Source organism: Camarhynchus parvulus, chromosome 14 (assembly GCF_901933205.1).
Source record: "Camarhynchus parvulus chromosome 14, STF_HiC, whole genome shotgun sequence".
NCBI classification, from domain to species: Eukaryota; Metazoa; Chordata; class Aves; order Passeriformes; family Thraupidae; genus Camarhynchus; species Camarhynchus parvulus.
In genome coordinates, this window is record NC_044584.1 from 4683878 (window position 1) to 4706577 (window position 22700).

At 62.4% G+C, this 22700-nt stretch overlaps 4 protein-coding genes across 9 annotated transcripts; 3 read left to right on the forward strand and 1 right to left on the reverse strand.

Moving 5' to 3' along the window:
- The first annotated feature begins 340 nt into the window (after nucleotides 1-340).
- PGP (phosphoglycolate phosphatase) lies at nucleotides 341-3762 on the forward strand. The gene is made up of 2 exons (XM_030958062.1): nucleotides 341-1016; nucleotides 1665-3762. The coding sequence occupies exons 1-2, from the start codon at nucleotides 389-391 to the stop codon at nucleotides 1988-1990; spliced, it is 954 nt and encodes a 317-aa protein (XP_030813922.1). The 5' UTR covers nucleotides 341-388; the 3' UTR covers nucleotides 1991-3762.
- Nucleotides 3457-9119, forward strand: BRICD5 (BRICHOS domain containing 5). Its single transcript, XM_030958439.1, has 6 exons — nucleotides 3457-3492; nucleotides 6563-6697; nucleotides 7052-7204; nucleotides 7366-7464; nucleotides 8311-8464; nucleotides 9025-9119. Exons 1-6 carry the CDS (start codon nucleotides 3457-3459, stop codon nucleotides 9117-9119), a joined length of 672 nt encoding a protein of 223 aa, XP_030814299.1.
- Nucleotides 9120-9538: 419 nt separating this feature from the next.
- MLST8 (MTOR associated protein, LST8 homolog) lies at nucleotides 9539-14918 on the reverse strand. The gene is made up of 8 exons (XM_030958065.1): nucleotides 14646-14918; nucleotides 14487-14538; nucleotides 14250-14412; nucleotides 13317-13392; nucleotides 11287-11439; nucleotides 11070-11194; nucleotides 10468-10631; nucleotides 9539-10034 (listed from the first exon to the last, which is right to left on the reverse strand). The coding sequence occupies exons 1-8, from the start codon at nucleotides 14772-14774 to the stop codon at nucleotides 9916-9918; spliced, it is 981 nt and encodes a 326-aa protein (XP_030813925.1). The 5' UTR covers nucleotides 14775-14918; the 3' UTR covers nucleotides 9539-9915.
- A 902-nt stretch (nucleotides 14919-15820) lies between these two features.
- On the forward strand, nucleotides 15821-22350 carry LOC115909234 (hexosaminidase D-like). Of its 6 annotated transcripts, none has more exons than XM_030958395.1 (15): nucleotides 15821-15859; nucleotides 18491-18806; nucleotides 18895-19000; nucleotides 19122-19353; nucleotides 19463-19572; nucleotides 19852-19939; nucleotides 20018-20182; nucleotides 20275-20458; nucleotides 20639-20710; nucleotides 20802-21006; nucleotides 21094-21176; nucleotides 21385-21463; nucleotides 21628-21729; nucleotides 21858-21947; nucleotides 22038-22350. In XM_030958395.1, exons 2-15 carry the CDS (start codon nucleotides 18722-18724, stop codon nucleotides 22219-22221), a joined length of 1785 nt encoding a protein of 594 aa, XP_030814255.1. In that variant the 5' UTR covers nucleotides 15821-15859; nucleotides 18491-18721; the 3' UTR covers nucleotides 22222-22350. The 6 variants fall into 6 exon arrangements, with proteins under 6 accessions (XP_030814255.1, XP_030814258.1, XP_030814261.1 ...); XM_030958398.1 differs by having other exon boundaries at nucleotides 18491-18684; XM_030958401.1 differs by having other exon boundaries at nucleotides 21858-21939; nucleotides 22038-22206.
- Nucleotides 22351-22700: the final 350 nt, after the last annotated feature.

Below are 22700 nucleotides of genomic sequence, written 5' to 3' on the forward strand. Positions count from 1 at the left end.
GTCTGTCCGCTGCCCCCGGTGACCGCCGGGCCCCGAGCCTCGGCGGAGCGGAGCCCGGGCAGTTCCCGACGAGTTACCGCGGAGTTGCCCAACGCGTTACCGAACGAGCGCCGGGGCGCCCTGGCCAATAGCAGCGCGCGGGGGGCGGGCCATCGGGCCGGGCGGCCAATGAGAACGCGGCGCGCCGGGCGCCATCGGCGGCGACGCGCGGGAGGACGGGGGGGATCCCGGGCTCCGGCTCCCGGCGGGGCGGGCGTGGCCGCCGGCAGCGCCGCCCAATGGGGACGCGGTCCGTGCGGAGCGCGGCCAATGGTGAGGCGCGGGCGGCGGGCGCGGGGGCGGCGCGGCCATTGGGGCGCGCGGGCCGCTCGGGCGCGGCGGCGCGGCCATGGCGGACGCGATGGCGGCGGGCGGCCCGCGGCGCTGCCGGCGGCTGGAGGGCGAGGCGGCGCGGGCCGCGCTCGCCAACGCCGACACGCTGCTCTTCGACTGCGACGGCGTCCTGTGGCGGGGCGAGGCGGCCGTGAGCGGCGCGGCGGAGGCGCTGGAGCGGCTGGCGGCGGCGGGCAAGCGGCTGTGCTACGTGACCAACAACAGCGGGCGGACGCGCGCGGCCTACACCGAGAAGCTGCGGCGCCTGGGCTTCCCGCCCGCCGAGCCCCGGCACATCTTCAGCTCGGCCTTCTGCGCCGCCCGCTACCTGCGGCAGGCGCTGCCGCCCGGCGCCGCCGCCTACGTGCTGGGCAGCGCCGCGCTGGCCGCCGAGCTGGAGGCCGTGGGCATCCCGCACCTCGGCACCGGGCCCGCCGCCCTGCCCGGGCCCGCGCCCGCCGACTGGGTGCAGGCGCCGCTGGAGCCGGCCGTGCGCGCCGTGCTCGTGGGCTTCGACGAGCACTTCAGCTACGCCAAGCTGTGCCAGGCGCTGCGGTACCTCCTGCGCGGCGGCCCCGAGTGCCTCCTGGTCGGCACCAACCGCGACCACCGGCTGCCGCTCGAGGGCGGCGCCGGCATCCCCGGTGCGCGGGGCCGGCGGGTGGAGCGGGTGGTCCCGGGAATGGGCGGTCTCCGTGCCTCGGTGTTGTGTTGATAAAACACAAAAAGTTCCACCTCAGCCTCAGGAAGGACCTTTTCCTCTGGGGAGTGGCAGAGCCCTGGAGCAGCTGCCCAGGGAGGTCATGGAGTCTCTGTCTCTGGAGATGTTCCAGACTCGCCTTGGCACATTCCTGTGTCACCTAATCCAGGTGGCCCTGCCTTGCCGGGGGGTTAGACTGGATGGTCTCCAGAGGTCCTCTCTACTGCCAGCTATCCTGGGATTCTTTGAGGCAGCCTGGGTGTCCCAGAGCCTTTACTACACAGCACCCCTGAAAGAGAGGGAATCCTTATTGACCCTTTAATTTTGAATAGGAGTTCTAGCTGTGGGACAGAATTCCCACCTCCTGGCAGGCTTTAAGCACCACCTCTCCTGTGACCCACCCGTCCTTCTCTACCTGTAAAGCTGAGGCATCCATTCCTGGTGTCCTGAGCGGATTTGTCCTGGCTCGTGTGGGCACTGAGAGCCTTCTGCCCTTAATCCCTCTGCCTGTTTCCCCAGGGACAGGGTGCCTGGTGAAGGCCGTGGAGATGCTCTCTGTCTGTCCCTAACCCCTGTCTCTGTGTTTCCCCAGGGACAGGGTGCCTGGTGAAGGCCGTGGAGACAGCAGCACAGCGCGAGGCGTTCATCGTGGGCAAGCCCAACCGCTTCATGTTCGACTGCGTGGCCCAAGAGTTCCCGGTGGACCCCGCTCGCACCATCATGGTGGGGGACCGGCTGGACACGGACATCCTGATGGGCAACAGCTGCGGGCTGACCACGCTGCTCACCCTGACCGGGGTGACGGCGCTGGACGAGGTGCGGGGCCACCAGGACAGCGGCTGTCCCGCCAGGCACAGCCTGGTCCCCGATTTCTACGTGGACAGCATCGCCGACCTGCTCCCGGCCCTGGGGCAGTGAGGGGCCCCGGCAGCCCCGGCAGCAACCCCTGACAGTAACCCACACACTAGGTACTCCCCGGGGTTAGAACCCTTCGCTTGTCTCCTCGCTGTCCTCTCGGTATGATTCTGTTTACATCTCAGTCTGAAATGCACTTTGAACAAAGGGGGCGTTACAGGGGCTGGGCTTGGGGCTGGGTTCGGTTGTAATGCATCGATCCAGTGCTGGTGGGGCTCCACAGCACAGCTCCTCTGGGCTGGGGACGTGGAGCTGGTTGATCTGAGGGGCAGGATCATGTCCTGGCCAGGCTGGGCCATGGCTCAGCCCGGTCCGTTCAGGGAAACGACTCTTGGCATGTGCAGTAACTCTGGTTGTGCTTGGAAACACTTGTGGAGTTGGTGTTTGCCCTTGGGGTGACTCTTTTTCCCAGCTGGAGCCCTGTTGAGAGCACAGCCCCACGTCAGGTCACACAAATTCATCTCCTTCATTTGACCACTGCACGTTGCACTTGTGATGCAGACTGGGATGATCCCACATAATTCCAGACCCTGTCTGCTGCACAGTGTCTGTCCAAGGTCGAGAGTGTGTAAAGCACATGTACACACTGGCACTCCCTGAGCATAAAATTAGAATATATTTAAATTATAAATAGAGTCTATGATAATATATCTTGTTTCCCAGGAGGGAGGATGAGAGGAATGTACTTAGCACTGATTTAATTCTCCTAAACGGTTGCATTTGGTAATGCAGAGAGTCTGTAGCCACACAGGACTGTCCCTCACTCCTGCTGCTTCCCAGGAATCCCTGGATTGATGTGTACCGAGCTCTGCACTTCCCTCAGCATCAACGAGCCACCTGCCTTGGCTTTAGCTGCACAATCCCAGTTCCTGCTGAGTCTGTGGGTGGATGTAGTGCCCAGGACAGCTGTCCCCAGGGAGCCCTGTGGCTCTGCCTGGCTGTGTGTGACAGTAGCTCGTGCTTCCTTCCCGTCCCTGAGGTTCAGATCTTCCGTGTGTGCCGGCTGGGGCCGGGCACGCTGGGTGGTGAGGAGTGCTGGCTTGCTCAGGGATGATTCTGTTTGATCTCCAGGTGGGATTGGGCGATGAGAGGCTCACCACAGGGTGGTTTTTGTGCTGCCTGAATCCCACAGTGAAAGCTTTTGCATTAGAGAATTAATTGAAAATTATATATGCAAATAACTCGCTTTAATTGCATAGATTCCAGTATCTACAGTTCAATTTAAGCACTGGTTTTCCTTCCTGTCCAGCTGAGGAGCTCGGGCAGTGCTGATGCCATTTCCTGCCTGGTAACTTGTCACCTTTGCACAGCAATAACCCTGCAGTCCAGAGGGTCTCGGTGTTCCCGAGCACTGGCTGAACCTCTGCAAGGCTGTTTGTTTGTAATGTGGAGTTGTGGAAGGAAGTGTGGATAATCTCTTCTGCAAAGTCCCAGAGGCAGAACTTACCCCTGGTCTGGGTAACGTGGAGATGGACATTGCGGACTCACTGCAGGTCGTGTCTGATGTAACAGTGTGGGTTTGCATTCACTCTCTGTTTCTGGTGCTTTTTGTGTCAGGATGTGTCAGGAAAAGGCCAGGAGAGAGTCCAGCATCCCTCAGGCAGCTCTGTCCCTGCTGAGGGCTCTCGCTGGCAAGGGAGCCATTGCCTGGGCTCAGGGGTGCTGGAATGTGCTGGTGGCGCTGTCAGTCGTGCTTCAAATCTCTGTTCTGACTTCCAAACTGTTCTTAATCCTCTACTTGAATTCCCATTAAACTCTCAAACCTGCTCTCCCCAGCGTTGTCTCACCGTGTGTTCTGGTCTGCTGAGCCGTGGTGCAGCTGTGCCTTGGGAATCCTGGGGTCAGGGATGGTTTGGGTTGGAAGGGACCTCAAAGCCCATCCAGTGTCACCCTGTCATGTTTAGGGACACCTCCTGCTGTCCCAGGCTGCTCCAAGCCCTGTCCAGCCTGGCCTGGGGCACTGCCAGGGTTCCAGGGGCAGCCCCAGCTTCTCTGGGCACCTGTGCCAGGCCCTGCCCACCCTGCCAGGGAAGAGTTTCTTTCCAACACCTAATCTCACCCTTTGGCATTCCCCTTTGCCCTGCCCATGCCCTTGGCCAAAGTCCCTCTGCTTTCTTGTGCGCTCCCTTCACCCAGTTTATTCAACCCTGGGCTGTGCATGACAGGAAAATGTCCAAAACCTGACTTTTTCCTGGGTAGACATCACATGAAGGAATTCTTGGCTTTTCCTTGCCTCCACACCTTGGTTATGTCTGGCTGGCAGGTCTGGAACATTCTGGGGGCTCCTGGACTGCTCAGGATCTGGGTGCTCAGGGAATGCTGCTCCCACAGGGAGGTTCTCAGGACACGGGTGACAGTGTGAGAGCAGTGGCTTTGTGGCACAGCCCTTTTCCCTTTTCCTCCAGGGTGGCACAGGTGTGTCTGTGTGTCTGTGCAGCCCCGGGACAGCAGGATCAGCACCTGGCTCCAGCCCACGGAGCTCCCGTTGAAATGTGGGAATTGCCGCTGCCACAAGGGCAGGCTGCCCCTGTCCTCTGGGCATTTGATCTCTCAAAGAGCCTCACCTGGGCCCGTGCTGGGCCGTGCCAGCCCCGGGGCACACAAAGGCCCCGATTGTGGCTCCTGCCCGCCCCGGGGCTGAGCAGGAAGAGCCGCGCCCGGCACTGACAGCAGCGCTCAGCTCCCGCTCCCGCATCGGGTTTCCTCTCCCGCGGAGCCCCTGGGCTGCCAGGGACAGGTATTTATGGGGACAGGTATTTATGGCCCACGGACACACGCCCAGGTTCCCCAGGTGTGCCTGGAGCCGGGACCATGCCCAGCCTGAGCGCGGGCAGGAGGCAGAGCCGCAGCAGCCAGGTCTTTGTCTGAAGGGAGGATGGAAGGAGGGGACGGTGCCGGCCCTGCTGCCCCTGCAGTGAGTATTCCTGAGCATTCCCTGTCCTGCAGTGAGTATTCCTGAGTATTCCCTGTTCCATCAGTGAGTATTCCCTGTCCTGCAGTGAGGATTCCTGAGCATTCCCTGTTCCATCAGTGAGTAGTCCTGAGCATTCCCTGTCCTGCAGTGAGTATTCCTGAGTATTCCCTGTTCCATCAGTGAGTATTCCCTGTCCTGCAGTGAGTATTCCTGAGCATTCCCTGTCCTGCAGTGAGTATTCCTGAGCATTCCCTGTTCCATCAGTGAGTATTCCTGAGCATTCCCTGTTCCATCAGTGGGTATTCCTGAGTATTCCCTGTCCTGCAGTGAGTATTCCTGAGCATTCCCTGTTCCATCAGTGGGTATTCCTGAGCATTCCCTGTCCTGCAGTGAGTATTCCTGAGCATTCCCTGTTCCATCAGTGAGTATTCCTGAGCATTCCCTGTTCCATCAGTGGGTATTCCTGAGTATTCCCTGTCCTGCAGTGAGTATTCCTGAGCATTCCCTGTTCCATCAGCGAGTATTCCCTGCCCCTGCAGTGCTCTGTGCTTGCCTGATCCCCATCCAAGGGGGCAGAGCTCCTGCCGTTCCCACAGATGCTGGGAGGGCCCTGTTGATCCCCAGCACCCCCAGCCCAGCTCCTGCCAGGAGCTGCTGTCACTTGGGCTGAGGTGCCTTGGAGGTGCCTGGGTTTACCTGGGATGAACTGGTCAGGTTCCAGGGCACAGGAGCCCCGGCCAGGCTGCTCGGGATGGGGGTGAGCTGTGCCCTGCTAGGAGCTGCTGGAGTTCTTTATCTGCACCTTTCCCACCAGAGGGAATTCCATATTCCAGTGGTTATTGAAAATCTGCCAGCCGCTGCAGGGCTGGGGCTCTGCTCTGCTGGAATTGATAGGATTTCAGATAGGTGCAGTTTTAACTCACTGCTTTTCTCAGGGAATAATCTGGGAGTTCCCTGTTTCCAATAAAGATCCATAACTGTCCCAAGGCTGGATGAGCCCATCCTCCTGCAGCTGGAGCACATGTAATCGTGGGCATGGACTGAATTTCTCTGTTCTTCAGAGGATTGAGAAACAGCTTATTTTTTAAATGTAGGCTGTGTTTGAGATTATGGAAAGCACATTTTCTGCTTTGTAAAAATCCCGTTATGTGCCATGAAGTTAAATTTAATTGCTTCAATATAAGAATTAAAGTAAATTAATAGAGCCAATAGAAATGTCACAGCACTGCCAAGCTCTTTTCCTTGGTCTCCTGGAGAATAATTTAGCAAGAAAATCCAGCAGAGCCCAGCACAGGGAGAGGGACAGAAGCAGGATCACTCCACACGGGGTCTGATTCCAATGCTGACTGTCCCGCTGGGGATTTCTGCTGTAAACCACAATAATTTAATTTGTTGTTCCCTGTGTCTGGAAAGCTGCTGCTCCAGCCCTGCCCTGGGGCTTTGCAGCTTTCCTGGCTGTGCCAGTGCTGGGTACCAGAATGCTGGATCTGGAATTCCAGCACTGTGGGGTTACTCCAGATGCTGCAATGGTTTGGCAGCTCTGCACTCCAGCCAGTCTGCACAGGGGTTTGTGGCATGAGCTGGAAACTTGTTTGATGAGGAAGAATTGGCAGAAGGGTCAATTTTAACTCCTGTTCTTCCTTCTTTTGTCTGGCTCCCAGGACAGGAGGGCCACAGCACAGTTTCCAGCTCCCTCCAGGACCTTCTGGATCATCTTGTCCATTGCCTTGTTGTTTTTTGCAGTTGTTGGTGTCAGTGTCGTGGGGGTTCTCAGCTTCTCCCCCAGCTCTGCCCAGGTAAGGGATCCTGATGTGGGCAGGCAGCCCTGGGCTGTGTGGGAAGCAGTTCCCAGGAGGGATGGGCTGAGCTCCGGGCTGGATCAGTCCCTGGCCAGTGCAGGAAGGTGCAGGAGGGGCAGGGAGTCCTGGCCCTTTCCTCCAGCCCCTGCTGCCTTTGGCACGAGGGGCACTGGGGGTGAGGATGGAGTGGTGGATCATCCTTCCCCTGGGTCAGAGCCTGCTCCTCCCCACTGCTGAACCAGCCAGGGACAGGGCCCAGCACGGGGCCAGCTGGGGCTCTTGGTGGGAGATGCTGCACACAGGCACGGGGCAGCTGCTGCTGGGCGCTGCCCTCCCACTCCTCATGCCCAGGCTGGCTCCCAGCTCCTCCGAGTGACACTGCAGGGCCAGCAGGACCCGCTGAGGAACCAGACAGCCGTGGTGGACAAGGCCAGGAGCACTGTCACCTACTACATCACCTCACAGAGCAACCTGAGCGCCGTGGTGCTGTACGACAGCAGGAACGTGAGTGCTGGGGCAGCCCTGCCTCCTCAGCTCCTGTTTGCTGCCTCCCTCCGCACCTTTAGTCACCAACTCAGAGCAGGGCAAAGGGAATGGCCACTTCAGGGCTTTCCTGGGACAGGGTGGGCGTGTGCTGCCTACTCCAAGGGCACATCTGTCCACAGGGCTACGTGTGCTACAAGCCGCTGGAGCAGCGAGCCTGCTACCTGAGGAGGATGGAGCCCTGGGACCTGCAGATGGCTCTCAACACCTCCGAGCACAGCGTGAGCAGCTGCTGCAGCATTCCCGGGACAGCTGGGGGGTGGGCTGGGCTTTGCACCGGGTCACTGAGTGTTCTCCCTGTGTGGATTTGCAGGGGGGACTCTCCACCCCCAAGGAGCCAGGGCAGGGCTCTCCCAGCCAGAGGAGCAGTGACAGCCGCTGTTCTGGGGCATTCACTGCTCACACGAGCAGAGCTGTGCCCCAGGCTGGGCTCTCAGCCAGCTCTGAGCAGCAGCTCCTGGCTTTATCCATGCCCTGACTGCTGTGGGAAGCAGCCTGGGGCAGGGGGATGTGTCCCATGGAGGTGAATGGCAGGGCTCCTGCAGGACCTGCTCCCACCGGATTCTGTTACCTGCTCAAAAATCTGGGGGAGGAAAAACAAAGGGAGTTTGTTACCAACTGCCAGGGAAGGACAAGGTTGGAGGCAATCATGTACAAGGACCCTCAGAACAAAGTGGATGCCTGGGCAGGGGCAGATTCCATTCCCAGAAGACAGAAAACCCTTTTTGTGCCCCTGCCATCTGCTATCCATTTCCTCAGTGGCTCCTGGGGGCTCCTAAGTCCTCACCTTACTCCTAGAGAAGTGTAGGAACACAGGCTCCCAAAAGGGATGCAGGGAGAGGAAAGCACCTGCCCAGCCCCAAGGCTCCTAAAGTAAAACCTGGTGGTGCTGGGGTTACCAGCAGCCCAGACAGGAGATGGGAGCTGGCAGCCTCAGCTGGACTGGGCGGCTGGCAGGAGAAACCTGCTGGGGCACAGACCACTCCTGGGTGCCCTGGGAGCCCGAGCAGGGCTCTGGGGGACACAGTGCCTGCCTTGGCAGGAACCAACGGGGCCCTTTCTTTCAGGCTGAGCAGCTGCTCCAGCCCAACAACCAGACCAAGTTCTACCGGGAGTTCCTGGGCATTGTGGCAGGGCAGCAGCTGGAGCCCGGGGCCCTGGGGGAGGCTGTGCAGAGCCTGTGTGAGCACTCCTCCATCTTCTGGGTGCGCAGAGGCCACGGTAAGTGGGGCACTCCCCTGGCAGGGCAAGCAAGAGCTTTTCCAGCACCTCTAAGAGGATCAGGCTGTGCTGCACAGCAGCTGATGCATCCCAGGACAGGCTGCCAAGGCCCAGGACAGGCACAGGTGACCTCTAGTGCAAAATCAGACCATTGTTCACCACCCCTGAGTGCTGGCTCATACCCACCCCCTGTCCTGAGCCGTGGCACTGGGATGTGCTCAGAGCTGCCCCAGCAGCACAGCACAGCACAGCCAGGACACAGAGCTGTCCCCCTGAGACATCACTGCTTAATCCCTGTCACCTTCATCCTCGGTCAAAGCAGCCTGCTGAGCTGTCAGCCTGCTCCATCTGACTCCAGCTTGAGTAAGAAAGGTCATTCCCTGAGGCTTTCCCTTTGCTCAGCTCCCCAGGGACTCTGCAGGAGTCCAAAGCATCAGGGGGACTCAGCAGGACCAAAGCATCCCTGGGGGCTGTGCAGCTGCAGGACCACAGCATCCCTGGGGGCTGTGCAGCTGCAGGACCACAGCACTGCTCTCACTGCTGTCCTCGCTCCTTGGCAGGGCCGGGGAGGCAGCGCCTCATCTACCTGTGCATTGACATCTGCTTCCCCAGCAACATCTGTGTCTCCATCTGCTTCTATTACCTGCCCGAGTGAGTGCTGCAGCCACAGCCCTCTCTGCCCTCACACTTGGACTGGATTCCTCAACAGCCTCTGACTTCCACGAGGAAGAGAACACCTACAACATCCCCAGAGCTTCCTGCTGATTCCGTGCTGCAGGTCAGGAGTTTAGAGAAGCAGCACCAGGAGAGTTTAGAGAAGCAGGAGGCCTCTGCTCAGCACTGTCAGCACAGACACTGCAGCTCTGCTCCAGGGCTGTGCCTTGGCCATAGGAATTAGGAGACCCAGGCCCAGAGGAATCCCAGGAAGCAGCTGGAGTTTTGGGGCTCCAGGCTCTGCTCAACACAAGGTGGCTGTTGTTACATCTGGGGCTGGTTGGCTTTAGGAGAGCAGCTCTCCAAGGCACTCTGTGAAACACTTTGAATAAAGGGATTGCAAACCAAGACAAGAGCTGCTTCTCCTCTTTGCTCAGCCTCTCCCATCACTGGCAAAGGCTGACATTTATTTTTTTCCCACTCTGGGGTACAGGAACACCCAGAGCTGTCAGCAGCTGATGCCCCAGGGATTCCTGGAGCTGAGCTGTACCCGTGTCCCTGCAGTGGGACCGGTGCCTCCCTCTCCCATTCCCTCCCTCAGGGCCACACACATTGCAGCAATGTCCTGCCTGGAGCTGAAGCCTGGTCTCAGCCCAGGCAGCTGCAGCTGCCCCTGTCAGAGTCCCAGCCCTCTCCACACGGGAGGGGATGGGTACAGAGCGTGTCCCAGGCTCTGGAGAGGGTCTGGCAAGGCAAGGGGAAACAAGCAGAGGTGCTGTCCTTGCCACACGTGCCCGTTATCCCAGGACGCTGTCATTGAAGGCCAGGCAGACCACGGCTTTCTGGTGGCCACTGTACTCCCTCTTGATCTCCCCTGTCTCCACACACCACAGTCTGGCCAGGTTATCAGAGGAGGCTGGAACACAGAGTGAAAAGAAGACTAGGATGTAATTACCTTTTAAGTTTCCCTTTTACTATTATTCTAAGAAATACTTTGCTCTTGCTTCATGCAGCCATCTTTAGGGCTGGCCATGACCAGCAAGGCAGAGCAGCTCAATGCACTTTGCTGTATTTGGGGTTTAGCTCTTTGGGAGAGCAGTGAGTGTGGAAATTACCACAGGTGTGTTCAAGGGACTAACAGGCTGTGAGCTATGAGATGAACAGCACACTGGAGATCTCCTCTCCAGTTCCAGCAGCTGCCCCACTGCAGCAGCACAGAATGCTCCAGCCAGCAGAACTGGCTGCTCCCCCCTCACAGCCCCTGTGCCCCAGGCTCTGCCATGTCCCAGCCAGGGTCCCTGGTCAGGCCTGGCTGCTCAGGCCCTGGCCCAGCCCAGGGGGAGCCTGACCTGTGACAATGTACTGGGAGTCCCCAGAGAAGGCGCAGTCCCACATCCAGCCCCGTGACGTCTCCCCGGGGTTGTTGCTCTTAATGCTCAGCTCTGTCATCAGAGAGAAGTTTGAAGTCCTCCAGATCTTGCACGTCTGATCTGCAGAACAGGTGGCCAAGAGCCTGCAAGAAGGAGACATCTGAGGGCAATCTCATCAGTCACTGTCCCCCTGTGGGCCTCTGATTACATAGACCTGGGCCAGGGCCAGTGACGGCCTGGAGATCTGTCCCCACTGCCATCAGATCTCCTTACAGCTGCACTGTCTGATTGAGCAGATTCCAGCTGAACAGGCCCCGTGAAGGAGCTAACACTGCAGCAGCTGGATCCCAGCTGTAGAACAGCTCATGGCTGCAAACCTTGTTGAGCTCAGGGAGCACGAGTGGGACACCCCTGACAGCAAGCCCATAGTGCCACATGCCCTGCCTCCTGTCCCGCTCCTCCCTGGGGACCTGCAGTGTGCAGCCAGCAGCAGCCACAGCTGGGAGCACAGCTGGGGGCACAGCTGGGGGCACAGCTGGCCCCTGCCTGCCCTGGGAGGGAGCTGAGGGCTCCACACTCACGTGGAGTCGGGGCTGAACTTGCACTGCAGGGCGTAGCGGTTGTGAGCCGGGATCTTGGTCTTGGGGATGAGCTGCGTCACCTCCTCGCCGATGCCGCCCGTCAGGTTCCACACGTAGCAGTTTCCCTGCAGCAGAGGCACAGAGGGATCTGTGCCCAGGCTGTGCCCAGGCTGGGGCATGCCCACCCCAGCCCAGCTGCCACCCCAGCAGGGCTCACCGAGCTGTTCACGGCTGCCATGTAACTGGCGTCGGGGTCGATGTGCACCGAGTTCACCGACACCTCGGGCTCGGGGATCAGCTGCTCGTTGTGGTCAGTCTTCAGGTCCCAGATGTGGATGGCCCCGCTCTGGTCGCCCACGATCAGCTCTGCCTGCAGGGCACATGGCTCTGTGGGCACCGTGAGCTGCAGCCTGCAGCTGGCACCCACCCTGTGCCCCTGGAGCTGGCACCCACCCTGTGCCCCTGGAGCTGGCACCCACGCTGTGCCCCTGGAGCCTGCAGCTGGCACCCACCCTGTGCCCCTGGAGCTGGCACCCACACTGTGCCCCTGCAGCTGGCACCCACGCTGTGCCCCTGCAGCCCCACTGCAGCCCTGCTCTGGGGTTGAACAGCACAGTCCTGTCCTGCCTCCTCTCCCCCCAGCTCAGGGCTGTCCCAGCTGGGTACTGACTCCATGACACTCTGCAAAAGGCAGTTTCCCTCCCCAGAAGGGTTTGCTGATATTCTAAACCCCAGAGCAAAGAGAGCTGTCCCACTTCCAGGGCTGTGGCACAGCCACGGCTCCAAATGACATCCACAGCAGCCAAGTGGTTTTCAGCACGTCTGAGAGGCAGCATTAAGGGGCAGGTTGGCCACTGAACAACTGAAGCACTCAAGGGTGCAGATACCAGAAAACACAACGTGAAGTGGGTGGGTTTTTCTCTGTCTCTCCCCTTCTCAGGGGAAGGACAAGAGCCAAGGGCAGGAGTCCTGGCTCTGATCCCATGCTCAGAGCAGAAGACAATGCTGGCATGTCTCCACTCAAACCAGGCCTTTATCGACAGCCCTGCGCTGTCCATAATTTTAGCAGAATCCCTAGAGGAGATCAGGTCATCAGGCACAGCTAATCCTGTCCCTGGGACAGAGGCTGCTTCTGAGCAGACAAACACCACTCAATGCATTTATCTGGCTGCACAAAAGTCTCTTCTGGGCTCCTCAGCCCCCTCTCAGCAGGTGTAAATGCTGAGTCCAAAGTTTTCATGGCTTTACTCAGACCGTGAGGAATCCCTGAATAACTGGATCAGCATCTCTGCAGAGGGAACTGCAGAGCCACGGAACTGCCCAAACAAATGCTGCCACCTTTGGTCTAATTAACCACCTTCTGCTCACAAACCAGCACTCTGCACCTCGGCAGCACCGTGGTCAGGGATTATTCCACATCTAAGGCCTATGTTCAGCAATATTCATTTAACATAACACACTCTCACAGCACCGACACTACAAGAGCACTTGGACAGTCTGGTCCAAATAACTGATCTCAAATTTAGCCTGAAATTCCCGATTTGCAAAATTAAACCTTTGCCAAATGAAATGCAAGGGAACATTTCCATTACTCAGGACTTTATAGAGTTTTGCACAGCCCTGTCTGCAGGCAAAACCACAGCCCTGCCATTAGCACTGATTGATCCCTATTGATTTCCCTGCTCCTGCTCCCTTCAGCCTCTTCAAGTGCCCCCACTCTCCCTCTGCTCAGCAACAGGTGCTGAACCCACTGGGGAACTTCAACCAAACCCCACCTGAAGGGAACCACAGTCAAAGGCCCCAGGATGCCCTTCCTTGGCAGTGCTGTCACCCTCAAGCTCCCCAGCTGCCCCCACTCTCCCAGCTTTGCTCCCATGCCATTCCCAGAGATGCTCCAAGGGCGTGTTTGCTGCCATGGGATGAGCTCAGTGCAGCCCCTGTGCTGTCCCTTTGTACAGCCACCAGGTCATCAGCACTAACACACCATGTGAAACCCCCAGGCCATCTCTGTGATACCCCATCTTCTGCTGGGATACATCTCTGCAGCCCCTCAGAGAGGAGCCACAGGAACACGGTGCCCAGGGTGCCCCTGCATCCCTGGCAGTGTCCAAAGCCAGGCTGGACAGGGTGAGGAACACCCTGGGACAGTGGAAGGTGTCCCTGCCATAGCAGGGGTGGAATGGGATGGGCATTAAGCTGTTCCTCAGGATTGTGAGCTGGGAACCCCAGAGGAGGCAGCTTCCTCACCTGGTTGGGGTGCAGGCAGACACAGTTGATGGGAGCGTTCACCTGGAAAATGCGCTGGCACTGCAGGTTCCGGGACCTGTGACAGTGAGGGACGGGTTATGGCACCTGTGACAGTGAGGGAGGGATGCTCAGGGCTTGTGGCACCTGTGACAGCGAGGGAAGGAGGGTGCTCAGGAGTTGTGGCACCTGTGACAGTGAGGGAGGGGTGCTCAGGGTTATGGATCTGTGACAGTGACGGAGGGGTGCTCAGGGTTATGGATCTGTGACAGTGAGGGAAGGGTGCTCAGGGTTATGGATCTGTGACAGTGATGGAGGGGTGCTCAGGGTTATGGCAGCTGTGACAGCGAGGGAAGGAGGGTGCTCAGGGGTTGTGGCACCTGTGACAGCGAGGGAAGGGTGCTCAGGGTTATGGCACCTGTGACAGTGAGGGAGGGGTGCTCAGGGTTATGGATCTGTGACAGTGATGGAGGGGTGCTCAGGGTTATGGATCTGTGACAGTGAGGGAAGGGTGCTCAGGGTTATGGCACCTGTGACAGTGAGGGAGGGGTGCTCAGGGTTATGGCACCTGTGACAGTGAGGGAAGGGTGCTCAGGGTTATGGCATCTGTGACAGTGAGGGAGGGGTGCTCAGGGTTATGGCACCTGTGACAGTGAGGGAGGGGTGCTCAGGGTTATGGCACCTGTGACAGTGAGGGAAGGGTGCTCAGGGTTATGGCAGCTGTGACAGTGACGGAGGGGTGCTCAGGGTTATCATGTGACAGTGAGGGGTGCTCAGGGTTATGGATCTGTGACAGTGAGGGAGGGGTGCTCAGGGTTATGGCACCTGTGACAGTGAGGGAGGGATGCTCAGGGCTTGTGGCACCTGTGACAGCGAGGGAGGGGTGCTCAGGGCTGTGAGCTCGGCCCTGCAGCCCGGGGAAGGCCCGGTGCCCACCTGAGGTCCCAGATGCGGGCCATGCAGTCCTCCCCGCCCGTGTACATCCAGCGCCCGTCCTCGTGGAACCCCACCGAGGTGATGTTCTTGCTCACGCCGTCGTAGTTGATGACGGGGTTGGGGTTGTTGGAATTCAGGTCGTACATGCGGATGTGCTGGTACCCTGCGGGCACCGGGCACCGGCTCAGCACCGGCACCGGCTCAGGACCGGGCAGAGGCTCAGCACCTCAGGCTCACCTGCGGCTGCGATCATGCTCCGGTCCGGCGTGATCTCCAGGGCGTTCACCTGCTGCGGCCGCCGTTAAGGTCGGTACGGAGCATCAGCGGGCCCGAGGCGGGGCCCGGTGGCGGGGCGGCCCCGAGCCGCGGGGGCGGCGGGGCAGGAAGGAAGGATACGGAGTCCTGGTGCTGCACCGTGCGGGTGCAGATGCCGCTGTGCGCCTGCCAGAACCGCACCGTGTGGTCGTAGCCGGCCGTGGCCAGAATCACCGGGTCGCTGCCCACCGTGCCCTGCGCCGCGTTCATGGTGCCGCCGCTCCCGGAGCCGCCGCGCTCGGGACACTCCCTAAAGCCTGCGGGGTCTGTGTCACCCCGCGGGTCCGTGTCACCCTGCGGGTCTGTGTCACCCCGCGGGGTGTCGGCCCGGCCCGCGGGTCCCCCTCACCCCGGGTTCCCCCAACCCCAGCCCCGCTCCCGCTCCCGCTCCCTGTTCCCGGCTCTGCGCATGCGCGCAGCCGGCCCGGGCCGCGTCCGGCGGGAGCGCGCATGCGCGGGAGCGGAGGGAACGGACCATGGCCGGGACGCGGGGGGAGCAACGGGCGAGACCACGGAGCGCGGCGGGGGGAGAGCGCGTGCGTAGCGTGCCGCCAGGGGGCGCCGTGCTGGAAATGGGACACGGGATTGGGATTGGGACATTATGGGATGTGGGACATGGGATTGGGACATTATGGGATGTGGGATATGGGATTGGGATATGGGATATGGGACATTATGGGATACCGGATTGGGATATGGGGTATGGGATTTGGGATATGGGGCATTATGGGATATGGGACACGGGATATGGGATATGGGGCATGGGACTTGGGACACACACTGAGCACAGGGCACTGGGCGCCAAGTATGGGACACAAAACACAAGTATGGGACACGGGACACAGTACATGGGACACACACCGGGCACACACTGGGTACAGGACCTGGGGCACGGGACACGGGACATGGGACACGGGACACAGTACATGGGACACACACGGGGCATCGCTGGGCGGGGGCGGGCACTGGGCACACACCGAGCCCGAACGGGCACTGGGAACCGACACCGGGCACACACCGGGCACGGCGGAGCCGCCCCGGGGCCGCCCCTCGTGCCGGGGTCAGCGCGGCCGGCGGCTCCGCGCGGTGCCGGTGCTCCCCGTCGTGCGCGTGTGCCACGGGGCGCTGGACACGGTGCCCGCTGTGCGCGGCGGGTGGAGGCTCCCGGTGCATCCCTGCTCACTTGCCGCACCGGCGGGTACCGGGCCCTTTAAGAGCGGCGGCGGCGGCGGCCGTGCCCGTGCCCGTGCCCGCGCCCGCTCCTGGCGGTGCCCGCGGCCGCCCCGCACCTGCCGGTAAGGGCCGGGGGAGCAGGCCGTGCTCGGGGCCGGGGGATGCCCGCGCCGCGGCGGGGACCGGTACCGGGAGGATGCGGGGATGCTTGGGGGGATGTAGGGCCCCGGTGCCGCATGCAGAGGATGCAGAGAAGGCCGGGGAGGATGCAGGGATGCTCGGGGGATGCAGACATGCTCGGGGGATGCAGACATGCTCGGGGGAATGCAGGGATGCTCAGGGGGATGCAGGGATGCACGGGGAGGATGCAGGGATGCTCGGGAGGATGCAGAGATGCTCGGGGGGATGCAGGGATACTCGGGGGGATGCAGAGATGCTCCGGAGGATGCAGGGATGCTCAGGGAGGATGCAGAGATGCTCGGGGGGATGCAGGGATGCCAAGCAGAGCCCCGAAGGTGCCGTGGAGAGCGGGAGTGCCCAAGGGATGTCCTTGGTGTGGGGCGTTGTGGGGTGTGCCGGGTTTGGGGGTGTGGGTGGTGCCCCACAGCACAGAGGGGTGTGTGGGCTGTGGAAAGGGTCCCTTGTGCCCAGCAGCTGCTCCAGGTGTGCTCCAGCACCCCGGGAGGGAAGGGGATGGGACAGGAACCAGTTCTGCTGGTCCTGGGGGGTGGCACGGGCTGGCAGCACGGGCTGGTGGCGCCCAGGCGGGCCGTGGAATGCTCTGGAAGCACGTGAGCGTGCGCACGTGTGTGTGAGCGTGCCCTCGAGGTGTGCAGGGAGCAGCACGGCCCCCCCCGGGCTGCACTGCCGGGGCGCGGGGCTCGGCGTGGGAATAGCGGGAGCCCCGGAGCGGGGCTGGGGGCAGCCGGGTGGCACCCGAAACCGCGCTGCCAGCCCCGGGACACTCGGCTCCCTCCCCCGCTCAGGGTTTGTGCGCTTCCATCCTCCTCCTCGAGGCTCTGGGAGGTAAGCGGGGGGCCGGGCTGGATGCAGGGCGATGGCAGCAAAGCCCAGGTGGGGACAGGGAGGGGGCCGGGGCCGGTGAAGCGTTTTCAGCCCGGCCGGTTGTGCGGAGCCTCCCGGGAGCCGGGGCAGCGCCGTTCCCCAGCGCTGGCAGCAGCCGATGTGACATTTATAAATATAGCGGGTGCTCAGGGCGGGGTGCCGGGCTGGAGGGGCGGCATCCGTGGGCTGAGCCCTCCTTGCTGCCCAGGGATGTCCCCGTGGTACAGGGACACGGCCCCCGACTGTCCCCGTGGTACAGGGACACGGCCCCCGGGTGTCCCCGTGGTACAGGGACACGGCCCCCGACTGTCCCCGTGGTACAGGGACACGGCCCCCGACTGTCCCCGTGGTACAGGGACACGGCCCCCGGGTGTCCCCGTGGTACAGGGACACGGCCCCGGGTGTCCCCGTGGCACAGGGACACGGCCCCCGGGTGTCCCCGTGGTACAGGGACACAGCCCCCGACTGTCCCCACACCCCTCGGGACTCCCCCCCCAACCATTGCCCACCCCTCGCCCTGGCTGTGCCAGGGAGCTCCAGCCCTGGGAACCTGCCCTATTTAAATAAGATAACGTGCATTAAAAACACGGAATCCTGGCGAGCTGACAGCGTCTGTCTAAATATTTATCCCCGCTCCGATCCGGCGCTGTGTTCCCATGACAGCGCCATTAGCACTTGGCATATTTATGGCCTTCCTGGGTGCTGGGCTCCCCACGCTGCGTGCCCAGGGGCCACTGACCCCCCTCCTGCGTGCCCTCTGCGCCCTCCCGTGCGCCCAGTGTGACCCTGGGCTGGCAGCCATCCCCGGCCTGGCACGTCCCTGCTGGGCTGCGCTGGAGCTGCCGGGAACATCCGAGCTGGGCACGGCAGGGAGCGGGGGCCAGGTTTGTCCCCCGCAGCACGGGAGCTGCGCTGCCACCAGGGAAGGAGCACAGGGAGCAGCCTGCTCCCCAAAACCGGCTCCTGCTCCTCCTCTTGCCCCACCGAGGGCCTGGCTACCCACGGGCACCGGGCCGTGGGGATGGAGCAGGGATGCTCCTGCGTGTCACTGTCCTGCCCTGTGACCTGGCCTTGCCGGGGCCTCGTGCTCTGGGGACAGACAGCATGTCCCGCTGTCCGGAGGCTCCTGGCGCTCAGCCCCTGCACCCCCGGCAGGTTTCGGGGGGGATCAGGGCTGTGTCTGGGCAGGGGCTCCCTCGGGGCCGGGGGGGCTCAGCGCGGCTCTCCCCGGTGCCACCGCTCTGGCAGCACAAACAATCAGCTGAGCCGCTCGGGCACCCGCAGCTGCCAAAATCTGCTTTTCACTTCCCCAGTGCGCCGAATTTAACCCTGAGCTCGGTGTGTTTGGGTTATAGCTCACCGGGAGCTCACCGGGAGCGCCGGCGGCAGCAGCGGCGGGGCCGGGGGGGCTGCCCTGTTATCACCGAGCAGCCCAGAACCGGAGAAACAGGAGAAAGAACGGGCAGAAGTGCCTGAGCGTGGCTCCCAGGAGGATCCGTGCTGCCTCTCGCACGGCCCCTGCGGGTGCCAAGGCGGTCCGGGCTGCCACCCTCACCCCGCCGTGCCGGTGCCATCCCCGGTGCTGGCATGTGCCCGAGGGGCTCCCAGTCACCTCCTCCCTTCCCGGTGCCATCCCCGGTGCTGGCATGTGCCCGAGGGGCTCCCAGTGACCTCCTCCCTTCCCTCAGGGATGCACCGTGCCCGCCCCGTGATGCCACCCCATCCAGCCGCCCTGTGACCCGGCCCTGGTGACCCGGCACCGGTCGGGATCCCCGGTGGGGACCGGCTCTGCAGCCACCGCCCTGTTTGCTCGGCCACCGGCCTCACCCTGCGGGCAGAGGGAGGCGGAGCCGGCCGCTGGCCCCACGCTGGGGCACACGAGGTAGGAGGGACGCGGGGCACTGCCGAGCACGTCCCCGATGGGCACCAGGCTGGCCAGAGGGGCTGCCCCCATGTCGCCTTCCTTTGGCTCTCGTGCTGCCCCGGGCAGGGCAGCGGGGCACGGTACGTGGGGCTGGGTGGGCTCGCCTGTGCTTGGGGTCCCTCTGGCCACTGCTGGTCACAGGGTACCAGAGGCTGTGTGTGTCCCCAGAGATCCCAGAGATGGCCTTCCAGAGGAGCCACCGGCTGAACCTGCTGCGCCTCATCGTGCTGCTCCTCGTGGCCTTGGCTGGCATCAAGTTCCTCTTCCGTGACAGGTGAGGTGACAGCAGGACCCCCAGGGGGCCGGGGTCTGTGGCACCCCCTGGGCTCTGCTTGTGTGGTGCTGGTGCCCCCACAACCCCACGGACACCCCCATCCCTGTCCCACTCCCTGCAGCTTCACCCTGGATCTGCACAAGCACGTCAGCAAGGACAGCGGGTTCTGGGGGGACACAGGTGACATCGTCCAGGATGTCATCCCCCAGAGCCGGGTTCTGGAGGTCCCTGCAGCAAAGATAATGACTCTGAAGCAAAAGCAGCAGGTCCCCAGGGATGCCAGTGCCACCGAGATGAGGCTGGTCCACCTGGACCTCAAGGGAGCTGCACCCAGAGTCTCCTACCTGGAACAGGTGAGGATGCCCAGGGACAGGGAGGAGGGGATGCACTGATGGGCTCAGCCCCTGCTGACACCTGGGCTGTGCCACCCCCACTGCTGAGCCCGCCCTGCCCACCCTGCAGGTGTTCCCCCTCCTGTCCCAGCTGGGAGCCAACGGTGTCCTCATCGAGTACGAGGACATGTTCCCCTTCAAGGGGGACCTGGAAATCCTCAGGTCCCCGTACGCCTACAGGTGAGCAGGGCTGTGTGCCGAGCTGGCTCTGGGGCCTGTGGCCTCTGCAGGTCGAGGTGGGTGTGACCCACCTGGCCCTGTGTCCATGCTAACCACGGTCAGAGTGCCAGGCTGGGCTGCTGGGCAGACCAGCAGGTCCTCCTGCCCTGACAGGTCAATGTTTGTGCCCCACACATTTGTGGGCCAACTGGGGCCATGTGGGCAGGGTGGCAGAGGGGGGGAGGAGGGGGAAGTGCCCCCACGCCCTGGCAGAGGCTGAGCCTGTCCCTGCCCTCCCAGCGAGGAGGACATCGAGCGGATCCAGCAGCTGGCCGAGCAACACAAGCTGGAGGTGGTTCCCCTGGTGCAGACCTTTGGCCATGTGGAGGTAGAGGGTGCCAGCCCTGCTCCCCATCCCAGATCACAGGGGTTCCCCTGGACGCGCCCTGATGGCTCCTCCCCGCAGTTCATCCTCAAGCACGAGAAGTACCAGCACCTGCGGGAGGTCGAGCGCTTCCCCAACAGCTTCAACCCCCACGTGCCCGACACGCTGGCCCTGCTCAAGAGCATCCTGTCCCAGGTGATCGAGAAGCACCGGCGCTCCTCCTGGATCCACATCGGAGCAGACGAGGTGGGCAGGGGCTCTGCAGGGACCCCAGCCCTCTGCCCAGGCACTGGGGGTGCTCCCAGGGCTGCTGAGCATCTCCCTTCCCCCAAATCCAGGTTTTCCACCTCGGGGAGGGGATGGACTCCAAGAACTGGATGAGCCACCACAAGGGCGACGTGGGCACCATGTACCTGAAGCACATCAAGGAGGTTCTGGGCTTCCTGACGGCGCAGTACTGGGGGCTGCGGGTGCTCATGTGGGACGACATGCTGAGGAAGATCAGCGTGGGAGCCCTGCGGGGTGAGGGCACAGGGTGGCACCTGTGCCAGGCTCCTCAGCTGCACCCGCTCTGTGCCCACCCTGGCAGGCATCACACCCAGTGCCAGCAGGAGCCCATGCCCTGCCCTGAGGCTCTCGGGGAAGTGTGAGGAGCCCCAGGCTCCCTCCTGCTGCCGGCACCAACGTCCCCTCTCCCTGCAGAGTCCGGGATAGCCAAGCACGTCTCACCCGTGCTGTGGTTCTACGCACCCGACTTCGAGGCTGAGCAGATCGGTAAGGGGATGTGCCAGGATCCCCCTGGATGCCCCCGAGCCCCCCGCAGTCCCCTGGGGACGGTGGCACTGGTGCTCCTGTCCCGCTGCAGTGCAGTTCCTCACCAAGTACGTGGAGAGCGGCTTCGAGGCCGTGTGGTTCGCCAGCGCCTTCAAGGGCACCACGGGGCCAGCCCAGGCCTGGACCCCGCTGAGCTACCACCTGAAAAACCACCTGAGCTGGCTGAAGGTGATGCAGGCCGTGCCACGGCTGGCCCCCCTGCGCTTGCAGGGCGTTGTGCTCACTGGCTGGCAGAGGTAAGGGGAGGTGGGACCCCTGTGCCCTCCTGGAGCCCACAGAGCCGTGCTGGCACAGTGCTGGCTGTCCCTGTCCCTGTCCTGCAGGTACGATCACTACTCGGTGCTCTGTGAGCTGCTGCCTGTCAGCATCCCCTCGCTGGCCATCTGCCTGCAGACCCTGGTGAATGGTGAGCCCCCAGCCCTGGCAGCATGGCCGGGCTCACCCCCAGCTCCCACTGCCTGCCAGACCCCGTCCTGCTGGGCAGGGCACTGGGGGAGGTGGGAGGAAGAGGAGGAAGAGCTTCAGCTCACTCAGTCTTGGGGGTGTGGTGAAGCTGGAGTGAGCCTCATGGTGAGGTGTCCCTGGCTCTTCTGTCCCTTTCCTCACCCTCCCAGGGGGCTTCACAGAAGAGGCAAAGAGGAAGGTGCTGGATGTGCTGGGTTTGGAGAGCGTGCAGCTGGAGCAGAGCACCTGGTGTGTGCCACGTGGTCGGGGCAGCTGTATCACAAGGGATGCACTGGAGGGAGGCAGGGGCTTGGTCACCCAAATGCCCTGGTCCCAGACCTGCCAGGGTGCTGGGGTTCACCCAGCCAGGGCACCCCACGTGCTGAGCCCTCACCTTCCCCCCCTTTCCCCAGCGAGGGCAGGGGAGCGTTCCCTGGTGTGGAGATCTACCACATGGTGGAGCAGGTCAATGGCCACCTGAAGGACAGCGTCCTCAAGGCACTGGAGGAGGAGAGGTAACAGGCAGGGAGAGCAGCGGCATTGGTGCCTCTGGCCATGTATTTCCGTGGCAGGGGACCTGCCTGATGTGCAGCTCCCCATCCCCGGTGGCCCCTGTGCCCCCAAGTCCCTCGTGCCTCTCCAGCGCCATCAAGGGCTGGTTCAGCCCCTACCACAGGAAACGGCACTTTGGGAACCCCCGCAACATGGAGAGCTTCGGCAGCAAGGTGCTGAAGTAGGTGGTGCCGGGGGCTGGGGGAGCCTGCACGGGGCTGGGAGGGCTCCCTCGCAGGAGGGAGCTGCACCCCTGCTCTCGCCCCTCCAGGCTCCACGAGGACTGGGAGAGCTTTGTCCGTGACCTGCGTGCGCAGCTGGAGAGGATCTACTTCCCTGACACGGTGGAGGAGTGGCTGGAGGAGAACGTCAACCCCTACCTGGACCAGCTGCGGGACCTGGTGCGGGACTACCGCGCCATCATCCGCCTCAAGGGCCGGCCCAAGGCCGCGTAGGGGCTGCAGCCCCGGCTCCTGCTGCCCCGGCTCTGGGGCACCATCGTGTGTGTGTGTGTGTGTGTGTGTGTGTGTTTGCTGGTGACAGCTCTGCTGCTGGCTGCACTGTACAGAGCCCCTGCACTGCCCCTCCACAATAAAGTATTTTCGTAGATACTGCTGCTTGCTGGGGGGCACAGGTCTGCCCCCCGTGCAGGGAGAGGGGCTCGGGCTGCTGTGGAGGGCTGGGCTCCACCCTGGGACAGCCCCCGGGCCCCTGCTCAGGCTCTGATGGAGCCGGAGGGGTTGGCAGCCACAGGGCAGAGTGTGACAGAGCCCGTGGGGACAGCCGATTGCCTCGTGCTGGCCTCGAGGGTGGCCGTGCCCTCCCTGCACAGGATCCAGCATGTGGCTGCTGCATCCCAGGGCAGGGCTGGCACCCCAGCTGCATGTCCCAGGCCAGGGCTGGCACCTGGGACAGAGCAGGGGCAGAGGGACGG